At 36.7% G+C, this 23,301-nt stretch overlaps 1 protein-coding gene across 3 annotated transcripts in view; it reads left to right on the top strand.

Annotated features, from left to right (window-relative positions):
- ANKIB1 (ankyrin repeat and IBR domain containing 1) overlaps positions 1 to 21,078 on the top strand; it is a 102,280-nt gene extending 81,202 nt beyond the window's left edge. Inside the window, exons 10-20 of one of the 3 annotated variants that reach the window (XM_076331523.1) lie at positions 3,694 to 3,782; positions 4,820 to 4,950; positions 8,952 to 9,086; positions 9,649 to 9,735; positions 9,829 to 9,895; positions 10,298 to 10,443; positions 11,203 to 11,381; positions 11,935 to 11,986; positions 15,245 to 15,338; positions 17,399 to 17,532; positions 17,883 to 21,078. In XM_076331523.1, the coding sequence (XP_076187638.1) occupies positions 3,694 to 3,782; positions 4,820 to 4,950; positions 8,952 to 9,086; positions 9,649 to 9,735; positions 9,829 to 9,895; positions 10,298 to 10,443; positions 11,203 to 11,381; positions 11,935 to 11,986; positions 15,245 to 15,338; positions 17,399 to 17,532; positions 17,883 to 18,635 (1,867 nt within the window). In that variant the 3' untranslated portion in view covers positions 18,636 to 21,078. Of the gene's footprint in view, positions 1 to 3,693; positions 3,783 to 4,819; positions 4,951 to 8,951; positions 9,087 to 9,648; positions 9,736 to 9,828; positions 9,896 to 10,297; positions 10,444 to 11,202; positions 11,382 to 11,934; positions 11,987 to 15,226; positions 15,339 to 17,398; positions 17,533 to 17,882 lie in introns of all 3 variants that reach the window. The other 2 variants (XM_076331524.1, XM_076331522.1) reach the window with 2 other exon arrangements.
- The last annotated feature ends 2,223 nt before the right edge of the window (positions 21,079 to 23,301 follow it).

Raw genomic sequence — 23,301 nt, 5'->3', positions numbered from 1 at the left:
AGAAGGAGTAAAAAGCTATAACATATTTAAAAAAACATCCCTCAGGATTGCCTGTCTTCAGCACTTCCAAGGAAAGGACAGAACAGTATCAACAAAAGCAAAAAAGTGGTGGGATATTTTTCTGAAGTGCAGAGCAAAGCCCTATCCTAGTTCCTTGAGATTATCAGACTGACAGTTTATGACTATTGTAGTGGGACATCCTTTTTGCTGTTGGAAAATCAAAAAGGGTTAACCAAAGTATAGACATTCAGGCAAGCTGAGTAATCGTTCTTTTCATTTTTCAATTGAAACCATGATGCAAGAAGAAGAGATCCTGAATAATCTGCTTGATTCCAAATATCATAAGACTCTTAATGAAAGATGCTTCTGATTTTAGTTCTTTCCCCATATGAATGGAAAGGAAGAAGGAACAAGAGGAAAGTAGACATAATGAAACAACCACAAAAGCCAGAAAACAGAACTTCTTGGGAAGAGGTTGTTCATAGTGGATGGAGAACTCTGAAAGAAACAAATCCTGTGGAAACAAACCAGAAGATGTTTTTTACCAGTGAACATATAACAAACCTTAGTACTATTCCACAAGAAGGTACCATCCTCTCATCCTTGCTTCTGATTACAGACAGAGAATCAATTTTTCTGTTAACCTGAAGGACAGAGCTTGAGACCACTTTAGTGTAATATTGACATGGTCCTTCAGACATTGGCAGCTACTGCTTCCTTTACATGGGCTGAATGTACTAGGTCCCCAGAATGTCCTCTGAGTGTGAAAATGTCCTCTGAGTGCCTAATTTTTATGAGAAATGTCTTTTTTATGTTTCCTGATATTTCTGAATGTTCTTTTTATGTTAATGCTTTGAGATACTGCACAAACAAATACAGTTAAGGTCTTGAAAAAGACCTCATTCTAGCAGCAAAATGTCCAAGAAGGCCTTTCCAAGGCCTTTTTTTCATCCCCACAAAAGTGAATGAAGAGTTTCAGCAATGGCAAGAAAGTTCTGCTAGCAACCAAAGCATCCTGCAGTACTGTAAATCAGAACCATTTGCTGAGGACAGCCATATTAGTCTTACAGTACAAAAACCCCGTGCATGAATGAGTACCTCTGGAGAAAAAGAAAGTGTATTCTCAGTTCAGAGGGTTTTCATCATTACTGTAGGCTTAAAGGGAGCTTGCTTTATATCTTTAAAGTTCAATCAACACATCCTACAGTTCCATACTTATGTCAGTTCTGCAAGTGTTACCCAGGTAATCTACAGTTTAGACATTGTAATAGCAATTGATACTGCATTTAGTAAGAGATTGTTCGGAATTTATGTATTAGAAAACCCCAACCAGCCCCTAGATAATCACTTGCTTTTTTTGGATCTAGAGCCTTCCTGCTCATAAAAGCAAGAAAATTCTCCGAGTCTATTAAGCAATTTTCCTTTTTTTTTTTTTTAATGTGGAAGTAGGAATGTTCCTCTTAAATACAGAGTTCCTTAGAATTTACTCATTTTTCATTACCCACCACTAACAGCACCTTCAACAAAATGTAATCTGTTGTGACAAACACAAAATTCTATTCCCTTTCAGAAAAAGCATTCTAAGATATTTAAATGTAGTACAAATGAAAACTGTGCACAAATCCTACATCTGTGTATTATCAGATACATTCAACATATTAGAACCCCTTCATGCTGTTTCAGAAGCACAAGGAATTGTAGCGAGCAGACACTTCTGGAAAATAGTCGTAGCAGGAAGTACACACTTAGTTTTGCACCGTAAGTCCTCGCTCCTTTCATCCTAGATGGAGACAAGGGGCAGAGTCTCATTCTGTGGGAGATACATCTCTTCAGGTGCACTTGGGAAGCCAATTATAAGTTGCAACAGTGTTTTGCTGTTTTAATTCAAAATTCATTATATGATACAAATATTATCATGAGGGGAAAGAAAATCCTGAACTGCATTCTTCTTGGATGTTTTTAGCCCTTCCATGAATTTTAACTTGTTGAAACTTGCTACAATTTTATTAAGTATGTACTGCACCTTCAAATAAATGATCCTGCTGCGTATTGAGGAAGGCAGTCTGGGGAAGCTAACGCTGTTAATTGTCACAGCCGTTTGGCGTTAGCTCCCTTCATTCAGTGCTGTCAGGGAGTCTATCCAAAATACGGCTTTGTTTCATAAAAAGTTTTATGAGCGATAGGCTCAACACTCTTACGCTAGTAAAATGGCGTCCCAGTATAAAAATCCTTGTTTTGGGGTGGGCTGAGGAAAGAACTTCTTCCATGAGAAGTTGTTCTTTAACACTCTGTTGTGACTATCATATAGCTCTAGATACAGATACATGATATATATATGATTACAATTCATTAAAAATCCACAAATTTACACATTTGAAAACGTCAAAGACACAGCCTTTCCCTGCCCCAGTAATAGATTGACTAACAAGCTTTTAACTTAAAACTGAGTTTGTTAAAGTTAATTTTTGCTAATTTCAGTCCTTTCTGGGAACAAATACTGTGTGAGAGGTCTTGGCTCTCTTGAAGTCAATGATTTAAGTGTACTACCGTCCCACAGAAGTGAAAGGTGTCAGTTTGCAACCAGGGTTGAGATTGCCTTATTACAGACTAGTTACCTATTCCAGTACAATCTTTCCCAGCTACAGATCTTAAGTATCTCCAAACCAGAGGTCCTTGTGTAGTGAATTTAAGCTTGTTTGATAGCAGACTAGCTAGTGGGAAAAAAGTTAAAAACTGTTGCTGTAACCTTTTGTTTGTTCCTGTGTTCCTGCTTAAGATGTGGACAAGAGCGATCAGAAGAGTATTGATGTAGCTTCTGAATCTGCCCTGCAGAAAGCAGTTCACCATTGGATCTGCAGAAAACTTGCGTGTGCTCTGATGCAGCTGGTGCCCATCTGAAATATACTCCCTCTGAATTGTTTTGTTTGATGTGGCAGATGTCTGAGGCTATTTGCTGTCTTTCCAGTAAAAAAGGGAGTCATTACAAATCCAGAGTCCATATTGACACATCTATACCCAAGCACCATCTGGAAGCCATATATCTGCCTCTGTGTAGCAGTGATTGCCATCCTTAAAGCTAGTAGTAACTTCAAGAGAAGCTCAAGGGACTCATTTCTCAACTGGGTCCATGTAACTAAGTTAAAGCCCCCGTTTAAGAGACTCTGTTGGAAAGAGTAAACATCCATAAATACGTAATGCTGGTGTTCAAGGGCTTGGATCTTGTTCTAGATTGAAAGCTTGAATCTAGTTAAAGATTATTTATTACAACTGAATAGATGCAAGTAATTCTACGTAAAATGCATTTCAGCTATAGCAAACTACCTAGTTTTGAATAATCTCTTTATTCTGGTTTACCTTTATCACAGAAACTATACTAGCACTTTTTGTGGCACTAAAATAGTACCCAGCTGCAAAACCAGCTGATTTATTTCAGATTGTAATTTTAAAAAGCTCTTTTCCTTTCCTGTCTCATTTAAATTCTTTATTGATCTTAATGATGGTCATCTATGCTTGTGAGCAAGTAGTCTAAGAGTATTTTAAAATAATGTTAATTGGATCGCTTTTTATCTTCCTGACTTAATTAAAGTTTGAGCGTGTCTTGATAAGTTTCCATGTTTTTTAGCTTGAACCAATTTTAACTTTAATTCTAAATCTCTAAATGATAAGTTATTGTGTATACACCTTCATTTTCAGGGAATGTCTTGGTGAAGCACATGAACCTTGTGACTGCCAAACCTGGAAGGACTGGCTACAGAAAATATCTGAAATGAAACCAGAAGAACGTAAGAGTCATGCCTGGGGGGTGGGGGGTGGGGATTAATTTTCTTTGCTGTTGTTGTTATCTTTTGGGTTTAGAGGGATTTTTTTAGTTGCATTAAGTAAAAACTACATTGGTTGAAAAATAGGGTAAAAGGGGAAGAAAATTAAACCCTTGAATGAGGGGCTGCTTCATACTTTAACTGCATATTAGGCAGCAGTAGTGGTAGACTGTTCTCCTTAAACCATTCCGCCCCATAAATCTGCGTGTGGTTCAGTCAGGGCATACAAAATGCTTTTCCCTTCCTCTTACAGCTTTGTTTCATTAATTAATTGATTTATTCCTGAATATAACTTTATTTGTCCTGGGCAATTTTAAATCTTTTAGCCCAGTCTGCACTTCTGTTTGAGTTGTGTTCCGTGTGTTTGTTTGTGTGCTTTAAAACTAATTCAAGCCAACAGGTTAATGATAGTAAGGTTGAGGGTGAATTGCAAGGGAATTGTGGAGAACGGCTTAATGATAAATAACTTTTACTGAAAAAACTAATAAAGGTTGGGTTTACACAGGACAGACATTTTCTTGGTCAACAGAAACAAAAAAATGAAAGATTAACAGTAATTTGAATTGAATACTAACTTAACTTGATTACCACAGTTCAGAGCCTTTCCATAATATGTTATAAATATTCTGGAAAGCATAGAAAAATTTATAAAGGAGCAAAATACACCATACTTTGTCAAACTATGCCTATTTTTCTCATATATGTATTTGCTCATTTATATATTATAAATGTCATATGTAACATATATAAATTTGTATAGAAATATATGCGTGGGAATATATAGGAATACTATGTGTAATAATATTGTATATAATATGTATAAATTAGAAAATGTATATATTTATATATGTGAGAAATATATAGTGAAGAATTACAATATTCTGTCAAGAAACAGGTAAACGAATATCTTTCCTAATCTGATTTTCACAAAAGATTACACAAGTACAATTTCAACTTCTCTGTTTTTGCATGCTCCATATCCTCCTGTCACCCTCAAAAAGTTGTGGGAGTGAGTGAGGCATATGAAGATGCTGCCAACTGCCTGTGGTTACTAACGAACTCCAAACCATGCGCCAACTGCAAATCTCCAATTCAGAAGAATGAGGGCTGCAACCACATGCAATGTGCAAAGGTGAGAAAGACCCTTCATAGAACTTGTTGTAAAACCATAATTCAGGTTGTGTATGTCATGTATACGTTTTAGGAGCACAGACTTCCAAAACCTCTGAATGTCATGCCTGAGATCTAATGGAACCTGTTGCAAGAATTAGATAATTGACAAATGGTGGGTTACACGTATTTAGAAAATGTTTCATATTTAGTGAAATCTGTTTGACTGGTGTTGTGGTTTAACCTCAGTTGGCAACTGAGTACCACACAGCCGCTCGCTCACTCCTCCCCCTCCCCCCCCCCCCCCCCGGTGGGATGGGGGGAGAATTGGAAGAGTAGAAGTGAGAAAAACTCGTGGGTTGAGATAAAAACAGTTTAATAATGGAAATAAAATAATAATAGCAATAATAATAATAATTTAATAATAATAATACACAAAGCAAGTGGTGCACAATGCAATTGCTCACCACCTGCTGACCGATGCCCAGCCAGTCCCCGAGCAGCGGCCCCCCCCGGCCAGCTTTCCCCAGTTTATGTACTGAGCATGATGCCACATGGTATGGAATGTCCCTTTGGCCAGTTTGGCTGTGCCCCCTCCCAGCTTCTTGTGCACCTCCAGCCTTCTCAGTCAGTAGAGCGTGGGAAGCTGAGAAGGCCTTGACTAGTGTAAGCATTACCTAGCAACAACTAAAACACCGGTGTGTTATCAACTTTGTTCTCACCCTAAATCCAAAACACAGCGCTGTACCAGCTACTAGGAAGGAAATTAACTCTATCCCTGCCGAAACCAGGACAACTGGCTTTTGAACACCGTAATGATTGAAATTTCATAAACACCTAAGAATTACTGGCAATACAGTATGAAACTTAAAGAAACAGAAATAATTGACAGTTTAATCATCATTAATAATGTAGAAGAGAAAGAGCATTTTTAGTTGGCAGAAGATGAAACATTTTAAGGAATGGTAAGCTCTAAGGTAGGTTTTGCCTTAGTGCTTTTTTCTTTTGCATTATTTCTCTAACATAGCAACAAAACAGAGAAGATTTAAATGGAAAACTGTGAACAGGAATTAATCAGTAGAAATGAAAAGACAGCAAAGAGTAATTCCAAAAGAAACTTACTGGTGACAGCAGCCAAAAATTTAGTCATGAGTTTGCACTGTGCTACTGAAATAGAGAAAATATTTTTTGCCATGAGTTCAGTATTGTTTGAGAATGCTTTTTCTCTCAAATTAGTTAAAAGCATATTTAGAATACTGTTTCTTTATGTCAGAAATACCTTCTATAACTACAGCTAATACCTCTTTGAGGAGCATCATTAAAAATAAGAAAGTAGCACACACTTGACATAGTCGACCTCCAATAAAAAGCTAAGAGATTTAGAAAGTAATTCTCTTTATTTCTGGAAATGTGTTAGTCTCTCTCCATTGCTATGCAGATCCCATTTTCTTTATATTATCATCACATATTCTCTCTCTTTCTGTGATATGAATTGAAGGTTGGGGCTTTTTTTGATGTTGTTTCTTTGGTTTTGTCTGTGGCAGCAGAGAATAGATTCTCCTCCACTTTGGTTTATGCCAAATTTGCTGTTTTGGGGTTTTTATTTTTCTTAAATGATTTTTAAAAGAGCTCATAAATTCCATAGTGCTAAAAACCGTAAAAGGTATGTTTGTTGCAGCTTTTGCCACTGAGCTCATCTCAATCGAACAAAAGTATGGCTTCAGGCTGGAGAAGACTTTGGCCATTAAACACTGTTGAAGGTAGATAATTCAATTCAGTACCATTCTGAGGCACTGGCTGACGACCACAGTTCTCTTTTCTTTGTTGCTGTACCTTATAAACAGCTTAAAGTGTCCTTAAAACAGTCAGATTCCTTTTGTGGTGGAGAAATCTCTGCAAACAGAAGCTGCCTCTCAGCCTAGTGAGGAAGGAAAGGAAGGGTATCCTCAAGCTCATTGCAGGGCTCAGACACAAGGTATAGTGGTCACCTCGCTTGTCTCTTCCTCCACTGAAGTAAGGGTCTGTGATGGAGCTTCTGCCTTTGCTGCAGTAAGGTCTGCTCAAGCCTACTACATGATGAGCTACAACTGCCTCTTAGCAGCTAGTGTGTACCTTGGTGTAGAGGAGGATACTCTTTACTCATAAAATCACATTTCTGTACTTAAGCAGGCATCTTAATGTTTTATGAGCCCAGTTTCTAAGGAGACAAGGCTTAGGCAGTCCTGCTCTTTCACTCCCCTACCCATAGTAGTTTTTTAACCTTCTGGGTACTTTGAACCAGATACGAAGGAAGAGGAGGGGGTTCACGGATGTTAGATTACTGCAAGTTTCATGGAACTTGGTAGCTGTATGGTGCAGAGACTTCATTTTTACTGCCACCAAGAGAGAGGCCAAAATACCTACTCAGCAGTTACCTGCTTAGCAGTTGCCTCTTCTGCTTGGCTCAGACAGTGGCCAGGCAGCAGATGTGATTTGTTAAGCCTAGGCGGTGCTGCTGCATGGCTTGGTGATCATAAAGGCACATAAAACAGAGCTCAGGGTTTTGGGAGATGTGTAGAAACAGGTGATGTGGGTTTGAACGTTTAATGAGACTGAGGTATTGGAGGAGGGTCTGGGAACACTGGGTGAATCTTGGGTTTCTGAGGAGGCTTTTGGAGATGTGAGAGATTAGAAGATACTGATAGTGGAGTGGTCATGGAGGGAGATAATTTGGGAGAGGTGAGATTATTGCAGTAGGAGCCTATACACATAAATTAATAGAAAGTCAAGCTTTATTAGTTCTGTTGCTTGTGAAACAACTTGTTTCATACCATTTTTTGAATATTTTGTAATGATTTTTTTCTTATAATGAATATGAGTGGTTTTGAATAATAGGCAAATGATGCAGTGATACACACTTAACACTTTTGTACACAATTATTCTCATACTTCATTCTCAGCACTCATCTTACCATTTTGTACAAGCAAGCAGCTTCAAAAAAATGTTTAAGAATAAAGAAGGTGCAGCACAATAACAAGAAGAAACACCCTAGTCTGCATTGCTTTTTAGAAGAAAATTAGCAAAAGTACAATGCAAGAATTAGATTTCATTTCCTCCTGTAATATATCTAATTGTTTGTATAAAACAACTACCGATAAACACATCTGGTATAGACTAGGTATTCCTGGAAAGGTTAAACTTATCAAGGCGAGAAAAAAAGCGACTTAATTTATCAAATTCCAATAATAATATTAATGGCTTCATATTAATTAATGTAATTTTTTTCTTCGCTCATCTGTAAAACAAATAAACAGGATTCACCAAGTCATAAAGTCTTTTGCCCATCCATCCATAAATAGCTTCCAATTATTTTGAAATAAACTAGCTGAGAACTCAGGGCTGAGTTGAGAATATTTAATACAGTTTCATCTTCTCTGATGCAGAGAAGCCTGGATAAGTCAGATCTCCTTGTAAGGTGTTACCTATTTTGAAAGCTCTCTACTCAGTCGATGCAGAAAAGACTCACCTTGAAGTAATCACTCTTCAAAGTTTATGTTCTGGTTTCTTCTCTCTTGCTTTAGTAGTTGTTATTAATATATTGCATCAGGAACACCACATGACAAAAATACCAGTAATCACGTTTTTTTAAGTGATATTAGGAAAAAATTCACTCTTTCTCGTGAACAGTTTCTATGTTGCTTAAAAAAATGGGACTGTCTTTTTTTAAAACAATGACAAAAAACCAGGCCTAATCAGCTGTATTTATAATTTGATTTATTTCATCCACTTAAAACTTAACTTGTAGATCCAACATAATCCTGTGATCCAAGGAACAAAAATTATGACTGATGTGGTTTGATAACCCAGATCTTCTGTAGTAGGTAAAACAGGAAGGAGGCTCCTCAAAAATTTTTTTGACCATCAGCATGCTCAGAATTGTGTTAATTCAGTTGTTCATGGCGGAATAATGATGTGTAACTGCAAAGCTACAATGTATCAACTTCTCCCCCCCCACCCCCCCCTTGTTCCTTTTTTTTCTGAAGTGCAAATATGACTTTTGCTGGATATGCTTAGAAGAATGGAAGAAGCACAGCTCTTCCACTGGAGGCTACTACAGATGCACTCGCTATGAGGTTATTCAACATGTAGAGGAACAGTCCAAGGAGATGACAGTAGAGGTAACAAATGAATGTGTGTGTTTGAAAAATAGTGCTAAGGCTGCAATTTTCTATTTAGGATAAGTTTCATCAAAATTCTTCCTAACCTGAGTTTTAAATGGAAAAATACGACTTTAAGTATATCAAAGAGACAGAAAAGAAACACTGCTTATTTGTGGATAGAAACATAAGATTTGGTTCTGCTTTTGGCTTTGGTAACAACCACTGGTGACTTTACTCAAGTCATTTTACTTCTCTGTGCCATGGTTTCCTTTTGTGAAATGGGCATGCTGGTACTGTAATTAGCTGCTGTGCACTACAGAAGACATGCCTTAATTTTGGCATTTGGAAAGTCTGCTTGCACACACAGTGTATCAACTCTTTGGCTACAGTATTTGCAGACTTGTGAATTTCAGAAATGACATTTGTCTCTTTACTTACATGGCACTCATCAGCATTGTGTACAATGTTTTATGTATAGTGGGAATAGAAACAGATGGTTATGTAATTATATCTAATGGTGATTGCTAAATTAAATCATAAGATTTATCTTGGTTTCTTTTGTTTCCCCATTATTTTCCAGGCTGAAAAGAAGCATAGAAGATTTCAAGAGCTTGATAGGTTTATGCACTATTACACAAGATTTAAGAACCATGAACTTAGCTACCAGGTGTGGGTCAAGCCATTTTTACTGATTTTTGTTTCTATTTTATTAATCCAAAAATAATTATCTTACTGTATTTTATTTATTTTCTCTTTCTAGTTAGAACAGCGCCTTCTAAAAACAGCCAAAGAAAAGATGGAGCAGTTGAGTAGAGCTCTCAGTGGAAGTAAGTATTTGCTGTGATCTGTGAATTTGATTTGAAATCAAGTCAACTCTGTTATGGCTAAACCTTTTTTTTAGCTCGCATAGAGCTCACATCAGTCTGCTGTGTGATGTGATCCCTCCAGTAATAGAATTCATAAGCAGTGGATGAAAGCTAAATGTACAGTAAATCTTATCTATTCCAAAGACTCAAGGAGAAAGTAGCATTAGTAAGGGAGAAGCTAATATTCTGTGCTTACTTCTTTTAGTAAGAGCACTGTGTAGTCATTGAGAACCTGCTGCTGTTTGCTTGCAAAATATTTAACTGGCATGCACGTAAATTTTATTTTGGAGGAAAACTCTTACGCTAAAAGAAATGCTGACATCAGCAGGAAAATATTTGCACAATGCTTGTTTCATCTTACAGCTGAGGGAGGCTGTCCTGATACCACATTCATTGAAGATGCAGTGCAAGAGCTTCTAAAAACTCGCCGCATTCTTAAGTGTTCTTATCCATATGGATTCTTTTTGGAGCCTAAAAGCACAAAGAAAGAAATATTTGAACTTATGCAGGTAATACATGCATATGTTTTGCTTTTCTAATGTTACTCTTTTTTGGTAATATTTTTTGTAATGTTACAAAATTACTTATTATTAATAATAAATATTCTTTATTATTATGTATGTAAATAAAAATATTATTTATTATTTTTGTAATACTATTTTTGCCATTTTTGTAGTGTAAAACTGATATATCCATTTTGTATTTGTAACCAAGTTTGGAAAATCAGTGCATTTTTATTACTCTGCAACACAGTAGCTTTTAGTTCAATTTTAGAATGAATGAAACAGACCACTTTGCTGAAAAAGGAAAGGGATAAGGACAGGTGGAAGGGGAAAGAAAGAAAATTATTTACTGTTGATCTGCTTTCTGAGGATAACATTTTAGCTTCAGTCTTCATCTCCTCTGGCGCCTCTTTCCTGTCTGTCCCTACTAATGTGTCTGACAAGTGGGTGGGGGCAAAATTGGGGGAGTACCTGGGAGGGACTGGCATCAGCAGCAGGGTCTGCTGCCTCCTTCCCTTTCCTTTAGGGCCCCTGAAGATGTTCAATATGTGTGACTGCAGGGAAGCCCTGCTCGAAGCTGGAGGACAGCATTTAGGTCAGTAAAAGGGTAGGCTAGAAGGACAGTCATTTTGGGGTATTTTGGTATTTCAAATGGTATTTCCAGGAAAATGGATATCATTCTGCTCAGTATTTATCGTGTAGAGCTCTGCCCGCTTTTCATTTCATTGTAAAATTATTTTATTCTGTATTTATTAACTATTGCAGACAGACCTAGAAATGGTCACTGAAGACCTTGCACAGAAAGTGAACAGGCCTTACCTTCGGACTCCTCGCCATAAAATCATCCGTGCAGCTTGTCTTGTGCAGCAGAAACGGCAAGAGTTCCTGGCCTCTGTGGCCCGTGGTGTTGCTCCTGCAGACTCGCCAGAAGCACCCAGGCGCAGGTAATCCAAACAAAATACTGTGCAAGTCAAAAAAGTTCACTGATATCTGCCGAAGTGGGTGAATCCACTGTCATTCTTTGACAGAGAGGTAAAGTGGAGCTGATAAACGTGGTGGTTGTAAATCACCAGATAGTGATGTTCTGTTAGACATTTGATCCTTGTGGAATTACAGCTTTTCACTGAGGAAAAATGTATTTGAGAATCACTGTTCTGTATGTTGCAGCCTAAATTGCTTCCCCATTTGTGATATATTAATGATTAGATGTCGTGGCTTCCATTTCACTGTTCTCCTTCAAGGTTGTCGCTAAATACCTGGTACACTCCAAAAATCTATAAGTATTTGCTAAAAATATCAAGCAGTTCTGGAACAGTCAACAATTTAATTGTATGGTTTTCTAAATGAATTTTGAGGTAAGAATGAAAGCAGAAGACTTGTTAAGTTTAGGGAGTTACAGTTGCACTACTTTTAGATGTTGATAGGTTTTGAAGCTCTGGAGGTTGTTCATACTTTGTTCTACTTCTAAACTTTATGGTATATCTCTTCATTTTATAGCTTTGCTGGTGGAACATGGGATTGGGAATATTTAGGATTTGCATCCCCCGAGGTAAACTATTTCTTTTTATTTTTTTTAACTTCTGCATATTCTAGAAACACAGGTATGATTGCAATCTGCATGAAGAGCTTCCTTATTTTGATTCAAAGCATTTCAAGTTGATTTAAGCTTACCATTTTATTTATTTCACAATAGAAGGAAATATATGCATAGCTAATTGTGCAATGACTCTAAACAATGCCTCTAACATGGCTATAGCTATTTAAGGTGGCATTAGACAAGCTATGTTGTATTCATCATTTTCCAAGTACATAACCAGTTTTAAAATTGTATATAAACTGGTGTCTATGTGCTGGGGAACCTTCAAGGAATAAATATATGAAATTGTGTAGATTACTTCTGAATGCAACATCAGTTCAGCAGAATTTGACAAAAAGTCTAAGAAATTTCCGTCCTTCTGTAACAATCCAACAAAAACATACAGGCATACACCTAAATATTGTTGGCCATTTGAAATGTTTCTTTTTATTTTTATATATTGAAGCAGGATGGAAATTACATATTCAAATGAGATGAACTTCTGCTACTTAACCAAGAATGAAAATTACAATTTTTAAAGTTAATATTCCACTATCTATATAGGGGAAAGAGTAAATAATTGTTAAGACGCTGCACTAAAATATGAGAAGCTTCCTATAAAGCTTTCCTTTATCATCTTAATTTTTATTTAATATTTTGAGAACATTAGATTAAAGCATTCAGTGAGGAAGGAAACTTCATTTCAACGTTTCCTTGGTGCTGTTTTCTTTCTAGCTAGTCATTTTAAAGCATCCTGGAAAATGCCATGTACTTTTTCTATATATTTCCTTTGCTATTGTTGGTGAGCATCACGCTGGTGAGAAAATAGCTTGCTTCTCTACAAAAGATCAACTTGCTTCTCCTGTCTAGTTCCTCTAGTCCTTCCCTTCGAAATAATTCCACACTTGATAATATCAAACCCATTGTGATGTTACTGTATCATCAGTGGAACTGGTTATGAGAAAAAGCTGATAAGAAATATATTGATAAGCTGTTTAGCAGTAGGTGCCATTGCAGTCGTGCTTAGATGATTGCTTATGAGTTTTTGTGATTTGCCTAAATGTGGCACTGTATGATGTAAGTTGGTTTCTTTGCTACATAGCTATCAAGGATACTTGCAACCACCTATGCTAAAGGAATTTTCTAGAATTAATAATGGTCATCTTTGTTTATTTTAGTGAATTTCACTACAAAATTTTTGACAAAGAGCCGTACTTTTACAGACAAGTAGTAGAATGTCTGTGAATACCAGATTATTACAGAAAACAAAATCTTACTGGTTTTAGCAAGGAACACTGCTTGTTGTAGACCATTATGTGAAACTATGATGTTCCTACCCAATAAAATTAAAACTTCTTTTGTTCACATGTATAAAATTGTTCCAAGTAATCAGAAATAAAATTTTATCAGTAGTAACCAAGATATCTTTCTAAAGGTTAAAAAGCAACCAAAAGTTAAATGGCTATTGGTAAAATCTATGATTTTATTGCAAACAGATAAGAGATAAGATCTGAAATGACTAATAAATCTCAGTGTTCAGTGATCACTTCTCATTATTCCTTATCCAATTCATAGTTAAATAATTACATATTTTTAAAATAATTCAGTTATGTTGTTTCATATCAAGATTTGATTTTGTGTTGTTTGGGGTGCCGCCTTCCATTTAGGAAATCCTTGAGCTCCCTAGGAGCTGGAAGAATATTTTACAGAAGAATCACTTCATGTTTGCCCTGGTTTTTATGCTGTTCCATAGGCTAACAAGCATCTACTACTAACCACTGTTGAAGACAGAATATTGGGCTAAATGGACCTTTTGTCTGGTCCAGTACAGCTATTTTTATGTTCTTACAATTTTCATGGATCTTCTTACATAGATAAAAATCTGCCCACACTGATCATTTTGTGACTATTCTTTTTGGCTTGCATATGTCGTTACGCATAAGAACTCGGTCTGAAACACTTCATGGAAAGACAACATGCCATCATAATACCATCAAAATTAATAAGGCCATTGTGTAAGAGAAATGACACTTCTGGATTTGAATTTTAGATACTTTAGACGTTGAGATATTTTAGGATGAAGGGTTAATGTAAGAAAGGAAAGCTAATGGTAATGTTATCTTTCCCAAGTCATTTGGCCAAGTGAAGCCTTTGGATAACAGATTTCCCAGCCTGGGGCTTAGGGAGGAAAATAGCAATATTCTTTTCCGAAGAGAAGAGCTAGTACCTGTGTGTATGTTTTTATTGCCTTGTGTAAATGAATAACTGAGATTAACAAGGGATCTTACAAGAGATCTTACCTGCACAGTCAGGTTCAGCGTCAGCTGTACTAACCAGAACGCTTGGAAATTTGCCTTCAAGCATAAAATTAGTTTCTTAATATTAGGAAAGGTATGGAAATCAAAACATTTATTTCCAAGTATTAAGATAATTAACCCTTGGGATGTTAGCTTGATGTGGCCAAAAGTGAGCCTTTTCCATAAATGTTATATAAACTGTCTTTGGTAAATACACACAACGTGAGAAATTACAGGCTGCAGGAGTTCAAATCCATATGGTATGGCTCAGCAGCAGCTCAAGTTAGACAAAAATAGAGGAGATTTGTAATTAATGGAATAAAAATCCATCAAAGACCGTTCAGTAGAAGAGTATCAGCTGTGGCTTAAGAAGTTCCTGAGCCATAGTGTCCTGGAGGCTGGGAAAAGTATAACAAGTCCCGGTGTATGTCTGCCAGCTTTCTTTCGTCTTCCAAAGGTTGTTTTCTACTGGCCATTGCTGGCAACAGGGACCCTGAAGTAATCTATTGGTCTAATTCAGACTAATTGTTTTTATGTTCTAAAATCACTAGGTATATTTATTAAAAAGTGTGTCGATATGTGTGTATGTAAAGTTTTGGCATCAAAGCTTTTAAACAAAAAATGTGTACTTGGAATTCTTTAAAAAGGGAGATTGCAAGTATTAAAATGTTGGTAATACATCAAGTATTTTTCTTTGCTAAGTCATTATTTTATAGATTTAGGATTACCTTGGATTTTTTTTTTATTATTTCTTTTAAGCATTGCATGATGTAACTTGCAATTTATTTTTCTGAGAACAGGTGATTTTATAATAAACCTATAAAATCACACATTTTTTATAAAAATGTGGTGCTCGTTACATCAGAAAAATATTACTGCATGCTGCCCTGTATTTTGTAACCTTTGGTTTATGCAGGAATATGCTGAATTTCAGTATCGGAGGAGGCATAGACAGCGTCGACGTGGAGACATGCACAGTTTACTGAGCAATACTCCGGATCCTGATGACCCCAGTGAAAGTACATTAGGTATGTTCCTGCCTGGGGCTGTTTTTTCTCTCTTCCTACTTCAGAAATTGCTAGTAGTGACCACAGTGTTTGTTCTTCTGTGGATGCACTTTAAAGAAGTTTCAAATACATTGCTGTATTTACCAGGATACAACATAAAGGCTTACTTTTGCATTTTTGTATGTGATCTCCCTTAAGCCTTCTTTTCTCAAGGCTGAGAGAACTGGGTTTGTTCAGCCTTGAGAAAAGAAGGCTTAGGGGAGACCTTATCACCATGTTCCAGTATTTAAAGGGTGGCTACAAAGAAGATGGGGACTCCCTTTTTACAAGGAGTCACATGGAAGAGACGAGGGGTAATGGGTACAAGTTACTCCTAGGGAGATTCCAATTGGACACAAGAGGAAAATTTTTCACAATGAGAACAATCAGCCATTGGAATAACCTCCCCAGGGAAGTGGTGGATTCCCCAACATCGGACAGTCTTAAGATTCGGCTGGACAGGGTGCTGGGCGATCTTGTCTAGACCGTGCTTTTGCCAAGAAAGGTTGGACCGGGTGATCCTTGAGGTCCCTTCCAACCTGGTATTCTATGATGATTCTGTGAAGTGTTGCTGACTTCATTGTGGCTGCTCCTCTTTTTAAAGAGAAATGCATTGATCTTCCCACTAATGACTCCTCAGCTATTTAGAGCAGGTTTGTTTTTCTGAAGAAATTTTGAAGAGCTCATACTTCATATGACAGTCTTATCTTTATACCAGCTCTTTTATGCCAATTAAAAAGACCAGTTGTGCGTAAAGAGTGTAGAAGAGGTTTCCCTGCTACAGGCCTGCTGGAAGATAGTCATAAGGCTGTATTCCAAAACCCTGCTCAGAAACTCCTGTATTGGCAAAGACAGCCAGGAAACAAGTTGGCACGGGCTACCACTTCCAGCGTGCTGCTCTTATAAGCAGCGCTACGGCTGGTAGTGCCGTCGCTTAAGGTCACTGTAACTTGGCTGTCTGGGCTGTCTCCATTCTGCCAGGAGCTTTTGCAAAGGTACAAAAATAGCTTGAATCCAAATCATACTGTGACGCTGTTTCTTCAGAGCTGCCAGTTGTGTGCTTGGTCTCTAAGCCATGCTGCACAAACTCTCATCTCTGTGTCTCATGAACTTAAGTCCTATGCATAGCTTGTCCTTTAAAAACAAAAGGAGAATTCCTTTACTGAGGAGAAATAAACAAATGCATTCTTTATTTTAGAAACAGTAAAAAGAATTTTGGTGAGCTTTGGCCCTTCCCTATTACAAGTAAAATGCAAAACGATCTTGTTAGTTTGAGGACTAGAATTTGCCTGAGCACTTGGATATTGTAGTGATGACCAGTGCATAATGTTAAAGCATGCAAGAGAGAATTAGTTTATCTCACCTTATTTCATTTTGAGTTTTGAAGTGGAAAATTCCATTTTTCAAAGTCAAGAGAGTTAAATTTATTTTTATTACAGAGCAATTTTTCTGGGAACAGCATTTTACTTCTATTTTTTTGTTGGTTGTTTTAAGAAAACAGCAATGTCAGTGATTGCTGAGGTATACACTAACGACTCTACTCTTAATTGTGCTGCAATGTTATGGTAAAAATTAATGTAATGTTAACATTACAGCTGAGTTGTTGTCTTTGAAAGAACAGAGAAACGGGCAAACTTTGGTTGTAGTCCACCTGTAAATGCATCCTGTATTGTGTCCATGTGCAGTATCTTTCAGGACTTTCCATAAATCATGGATGTGCCTTAGAAGCACTTTGCCCCTTCTGCCAACGGGCTCATGCTCCTGATGGCATAACCCATCCTTTCAAAGAGAAGAAGGGTATTGAGAGCAGAAAGGCACAAATGAACCAGGCAGTCACTCCTAAAACAGAGGGACTGGCGTTTTGCCACTGTGTAAGAGTTGGTGTGGAAGGAGTGTTTTGGATTATTTCATTCAGAGTGAAAAAAGGAGTAAAATTACACAGCTGGAATCCAAAAGGAAGGAAGAGATTCTGTCAGTAAATAATAGTGGAGAAGGCTTCCTCACTGGTTCTTCAACCGTTTTTGTTTCAATTGCCCAAACAGACACTCAGGAAGGTGGCAGTAGTAGAAGACATGGCACCTCCATGGTGAGTTCAGCTTCTATGGGTATTCTGCACAGCTCTTCGCTTCATGACTATACCCCTGTCAGTCACTCTGAAAACCAGGATTCTCTTCAGGTATCTCCCCTAATCTCTTTTCCATTCTCTCTGCTTTGCTTGCCTTCCTCTGCTCTGCTTTTCTGTGTCATTTTGTCTCTCTGCAAATTTTCTTAATACTTCAATGAGAAAGGGAGAATCTAGGACAACAAATTATACATTCACACCAGTAAGAATTGCTGAACAATCACTAATGTAACAATAGTCACCTTTTAAATTCTGTTGTCAACTGTGCCAGTAGAAATTGATTCTGATAAATGACGTGTAGGAATAATGAATGAATTTCAGATTTGAGCCCAAATTACATTTAATCCAAAATATGTAACAAGATGAAAGTTTTATTCTGAAAGCAACCTTATGTATTTCCACAGGCTCTGAGTTCTTTGGATGAAGATGACCCAAACATCCTGCTAGCTATTCAGTTATCATTACAAGAATCTGGCTTGGCCATAGATGAAGAAACTAGAGACTTTCTAAATAATGAGGCATCTTTAGGAGCAATAGGTACCTCTTTGCCTACAAGACTGGACTCTGCTCGCATAAGTATAGATAACCCAAGAGGCGCTTTGAGCAGCTCTGAGCTGTTAGAACTTGGTGACAGTCTGATGAGACTAGGTGCAGGCAGTGATCCTTTTTCAGCTGATCGTCTTCATTCACACCCCTGCAGCGATACAAGAAGTGGATTATACTCAACTTCTAGTGATGCTGATTCCAGCAGTCAAGATCCCAATACCAGTGAAAATCTACTTGGAAATATTATGGCCTGGTTTCATGACATGAACCCACAGAGTATTGCTCTGATCCCCTCAACAAGTACAGAAATGGATGAGGATTCACAGCAACCCAGTACTGAAGATGGGTCAGCAGGGCAACCAAATCTTATAGACACAGGGCTGGAGCCTCAGGAAGAGCATGCACTATTTGAGGATGCACTCAAAAACGAAGGCAGAGGAACCCAAACAGAGGAAAGCACTTCTGAAGAAAACATTATTCCAGGTGAAACGGTATCACAAAGTGGTGATGATAACAGGGAGGTAACTAGTGCCCTGGATGCTTCAGGAGATACTTCAAGTCAGACTCCTCAAACCTCAAGTGAATGGATTGAACATGTGCATCTGGTATGAATAAAAACTAAATCTGGAGTAAATGAATGGCGGTGACAGATGGTACAGTATGTGGAGTAAGCATTATGGAGGCTTTGATCCACATAATTACAGCTCAGTTGTAACCACTGACGTAACAACAGATATTTAGGAGTTCTCTTGAATTGTAGTTCTTTATAATAATGTGAACCTTTCAAGGAATATCCTTTGCATTTAATTAGGTAGTTCTTGCCTTTTTGCTCTCAAGAAAAAGGAATAAGTAGGTTGTATTCCACATTCCTAATACAATGCAGCATCTGTTTAGCCTTAGGTTGATGATCCTTAACTTGAAAGTACGGATTAAAGGCTTACACTGATTATTTTGGTTGGTTTTCCTAGGAAATAGTTTATTCCGTTTTGTAGAACTCATTCTTTCACCAAAATAACATTAGCAATTCATTTGCGTTTTAGTTTTGTTTTCCATAACTTTTCCTTACTCATTTTTCATTTTTGTTAGCAGTGTGAACGGAGGTATTTAATGCTTCTCTTTAGTACTGCTCCAGGAACAAGTTTTAGGGGATATTCTTTCCCATTAAAATCAAAGATTTTTTCATGTCTATTTACAGTCCAAATGTGCCAAACTGTGAATAGTTAGTTGGCAGTAGCCTACCGAAACAGTGCAGTGTTACTCTATCAAACTAATCCCGCAATTCTTAGCAGTGAACGAAACCACTGGGTAGCATTGCTTCTCTAAATTTAACTGGCGTGTGTTGCCATGGTGACTGCATTTAATTAAATGTAGCCTGTATCTTAAGTTAATAAAACCTAATGCTGCTGTTAAACAGTTACTTTAAATATTAAAATACAGTGAGTTAGCAACAGCTATGCTGTATTTTAAGAGACACTTTAATGGAAGTGCAATCATAGTTCTTTGTTTTCATAATTCTACAAAGCATTCTATGCACTAATAGTGCAATTACTTTTAATGATAACATTTTATAAAAATACAGGAATACAGAATTTTCATATATTAGCCAGTCCCACAATTAAAGTTCGGATAACACATTCTGCTCAACATGTTATGGTGCCTTTGCCTAACCCAACTGGATAGTTGCCACAGTTAAACAAGTAATTCAAATTCAGTGTCTGTTCTGGAGTAACTATGCTATCAATTGCAAAGACCTCCATAAAACCACCCATGGCCTTGCCTTTACAGTAAATAAATGTTCCGTCAGTGTTTTTGCATAAACAGAACACTGCTAGGTATTTGTTCAGTTGCACAATATTCATTTGCTATGTGATTACTGTTTAGTGTAAAAAAAAAAAAAAAAAAAAAATACAACCCACAAAACCCCCTTTTCCTAGTTGTTGTACCGTGAAAAAAAAAAAATACTGGTTTTAGATTTGCTTAAAAGCATCAATCTACAGTTAGTGAGATACAATGGTACAGTATGTAATTACAACTAGAGTAAGTTGTTGAAATGGCTGTTTTAATTACATATAATCAAAACTTGTCATAACATAAGCAAATTACATACACTCCATTTTAAGTTTTGCTTAACTGTTACCAGAGATTTGTTGATATGATATAAAAGTTTATTACTACTGAGTGTGTATAGGCAAGTGTCATGATAGCAAAGTTTATGTATTGATTACTGTGAGTTCAAGTGAGTGTTTTGGTAACTAATTCATGCAAATCCAGCTTTTGAACCTTGCAGTCACAAGGTTCATATTAGTAAAAAATGAAATAACAATATTTTACCCTTACCCCATAAAAATCTAGTTCATTTTGCAAGCATCTTTAGAGAGAATGGAATAGAATAGTCTCAAATCATTTTCCAGCTTTTCCTCTAGGCGCCCTACTCCTGACATGATCATGAACCTTTGGACATCTTTAAAAATACCTATTTTAAATTGTTCTATGGTATAAAATCCTTCAGCTAAAACAGTTCTTCATGAACTATCATCATGAATTGGTCTGAAAGTAGTTCAACTCACATAGCTTCCTTGAATTGTAATTTCTGAATAGAAAGATTCTCACAAAAAGATTGTGTATTGCATTGAGATGTCTTGCAAAGTTACAGTAAGATATGTAAGAGTGCTCTCTGTGAAGATAGTGAAGTTTGTGGGTTCTGGTTTTTTGTAATTTGGTTAGGTTGTGCAGTATATCCATTGTTTCCGTGTTACTCTTATGAGCATGAAATTAGCCTATTAAATTTGTATTTTCTTGGTACTTATTTTAACACCATAGTCATTGACTTTACAATTCAAAAATAAGGTTTGGCAAGACTATTTTGTAAACCTGTTAATTTTATAATGTAAAAAAATTACTCTAACCTTGAATTGTTATTTGCACTTTCATAGTCTATACTTGATACATTCCCACTTTATATACAAGTAGGATACTACAACCATGTAGATGTTTGGCCAAATGAATGCTGTTAATAATATGTAAAATTCTTTGATTAAACATTTATTACTTAAACTAATTCCGTTCTGTCTCTTAGACTTACAGTAGCAGAAAAGACTGATGACAGACATTTTTAGGATATGTTCAGTCCTGTGCCAGATTAGCTGGGGACCATATAGTAAGTTGAATGTTTTGATTTGTAAATATAAGGTACCTATATTCATTAAGCTTTGAAAACAAAATCTAAAATAGACAATTTTGTCTTAATTGCTACAGCCATATTGTGCGCTTGTTTTTTGTAAAGAGTAATGCCTTGTCATTACAAATAGTGGTGCTAAAGAGAGTAGGGGGACTAATTTTTGAGGAAGATCCTGTTAATTAGTGTTACTTAAGTGCCACTTATTATCCAGTCTCCATTGTCGCCAGGAAATTCCAGACTGCCTCTGTTACATTAACAGGCACTAAACTATTCTGTTCATTGTTAAAGTAATTTAATTAGCTTCCTCCAACAAGCATGCCAAGATGCTGGAGAGCTTCTAAAATCTTATGTACAAAGTTGGATTAGTCACTGCAAGGCACTTCCCATCACCTCCTGCTGTGGTGTTGCTGCATATGCTGCAATGAGCAACTACTGAGTTTTACTAAGATCGTTGAGTATCACAAGAGAGATTTTTGATTTTATGGCAGCTCGAACATACTAATAGATATACAAATTTAAAACATACTTTCTGAAGTGTTTAAAATCACAACAATATGCTTCAAAATCAGACACCCCACAGCCCAGTTTCGGAGACCTGTTTATCAAGGCCAATTTCACTATTACTTTCTCCTCCTTCTCTTCCCCTCTCACAGCACACACAGGGCATCCCACTGTAATACTTATGGAGGCTGGTAAGAATGGAAGCCAAACACAGATACAATGATAGCTAGTTTCTTTACTAAAAATTGTCTAGACAATCTACTCAGAATTAGACAATATACTGATTATTGTCCTTACTGCTCTTCTGTAGATCAGCCAGATGTGGAAACTTGAAAGATGTAGAGTAGCCAGTGATGATGCAAAACTGAGTGTCATTTTTACCATCTTATCCTTTTAACTGAAGAGTAAAGCACAAGGTGTGCATCAAAAGGAGGAGATGGATCCCCTGTAAATACTGCATAAAGCTGTGTTTGCTGTCAGTCTTTGTATGAGGGCAAAGAAATGAATGAAGGCTTGACTTTCTGCAATGATAGGCTTTCATTCCACTTCAAAAACAGGCAAGTATAGTATTTATACTATTCTCCAAATACATAATCACATGAAACAATTTAAGTTGTTCACAAAAAATTACTGAAAATAGAATAATGGAGTAAAGAAAAAATGTTTCCTAACTTAACTGCAAAGCCCTTTTTTCCTCAACTCTTCATAGATACTTAAGGTTACATCTCACCAACAAAATGTTAAAGCTAATTGTTAACAGGATGGTGCTATTTTAAAATTATGCAGGTCTTGATCTCCACAGAAATCCCTTCTGCAGTGAAATACGAACTTGAGAAGGTGTTTTGCGTATATTTTTTCTTTTCAGGTCATTTGCATGAATATCCAGATAAATGGAATATAAGCAAGAAAATATTTAATATATCCAGGTAGATGTTCAGTACTGCAAATATATAATCTTCAGGATTCAGACTGTAGTGCTATTCTCATCCAAACAGAAAGCGTCATATCCACCACAAGATACTGGAAAAAAGATGGTGGATTTTGTCTTGGGGGTTTTTACATAATTGTTCACTACGTAAGAATGATTTACCTTTACATAAGTGGTTTTAAGGAGTATTTATCAGCTGTTTTTCTATGAGCAACAGTGAACGTAACTATTCAAATTATTCATCAGTTCTATTTTGGCCACTGCACCTTCTGCTCTAATTATCAGATCAATTTTATTTATAATAATCTATTTGAAAAAAAGGTCTTACTCAGACGCTAGCATCTTTACTCTGCAAATGCCACAGTCAGTCTTGCTGTCCACATTTTTTAGCATGGCAGTCCATGTAGCCAACATCGTCACCTTTAGGGATGCAAACAAACAGCAATGTCATATTAATTAGCCAGCCAAGATTCACTAATGCAATTGCAAAGAATACTAGAATTTATACATGTTATAGCAGAAATCTTTACATTCAGCAATTAAAAAAAATAAATGTTATCTTTATGTCGTCTTTATTTTCTGTTCAGGCATCTGGAGTTTGAGGCCCTCCTTCTGACCATGATGTCTTTACGTATAATTCAGCAGCAGACACCCACTTAAAATTCCAGTT

Source organism: Aptenodytes patagonicus, chromosome 2 (assembly GCF_965638725.1).
Source record: "Aptenodytes patagonicus chromosome 2, bAptPat1.pri.cur, whole genome shotgun sequence".
NCBI lineage: Eukaryota > Metazoa > Chordata > Aves > Sphenisciformes > Spheniscidae > Aptenodytes > Aptenodytes patagonicus.
Note: the sequence above shows the minus strand (reverse complement) of the source record. Positions and strands in the feature narration are given on the sequence as shown.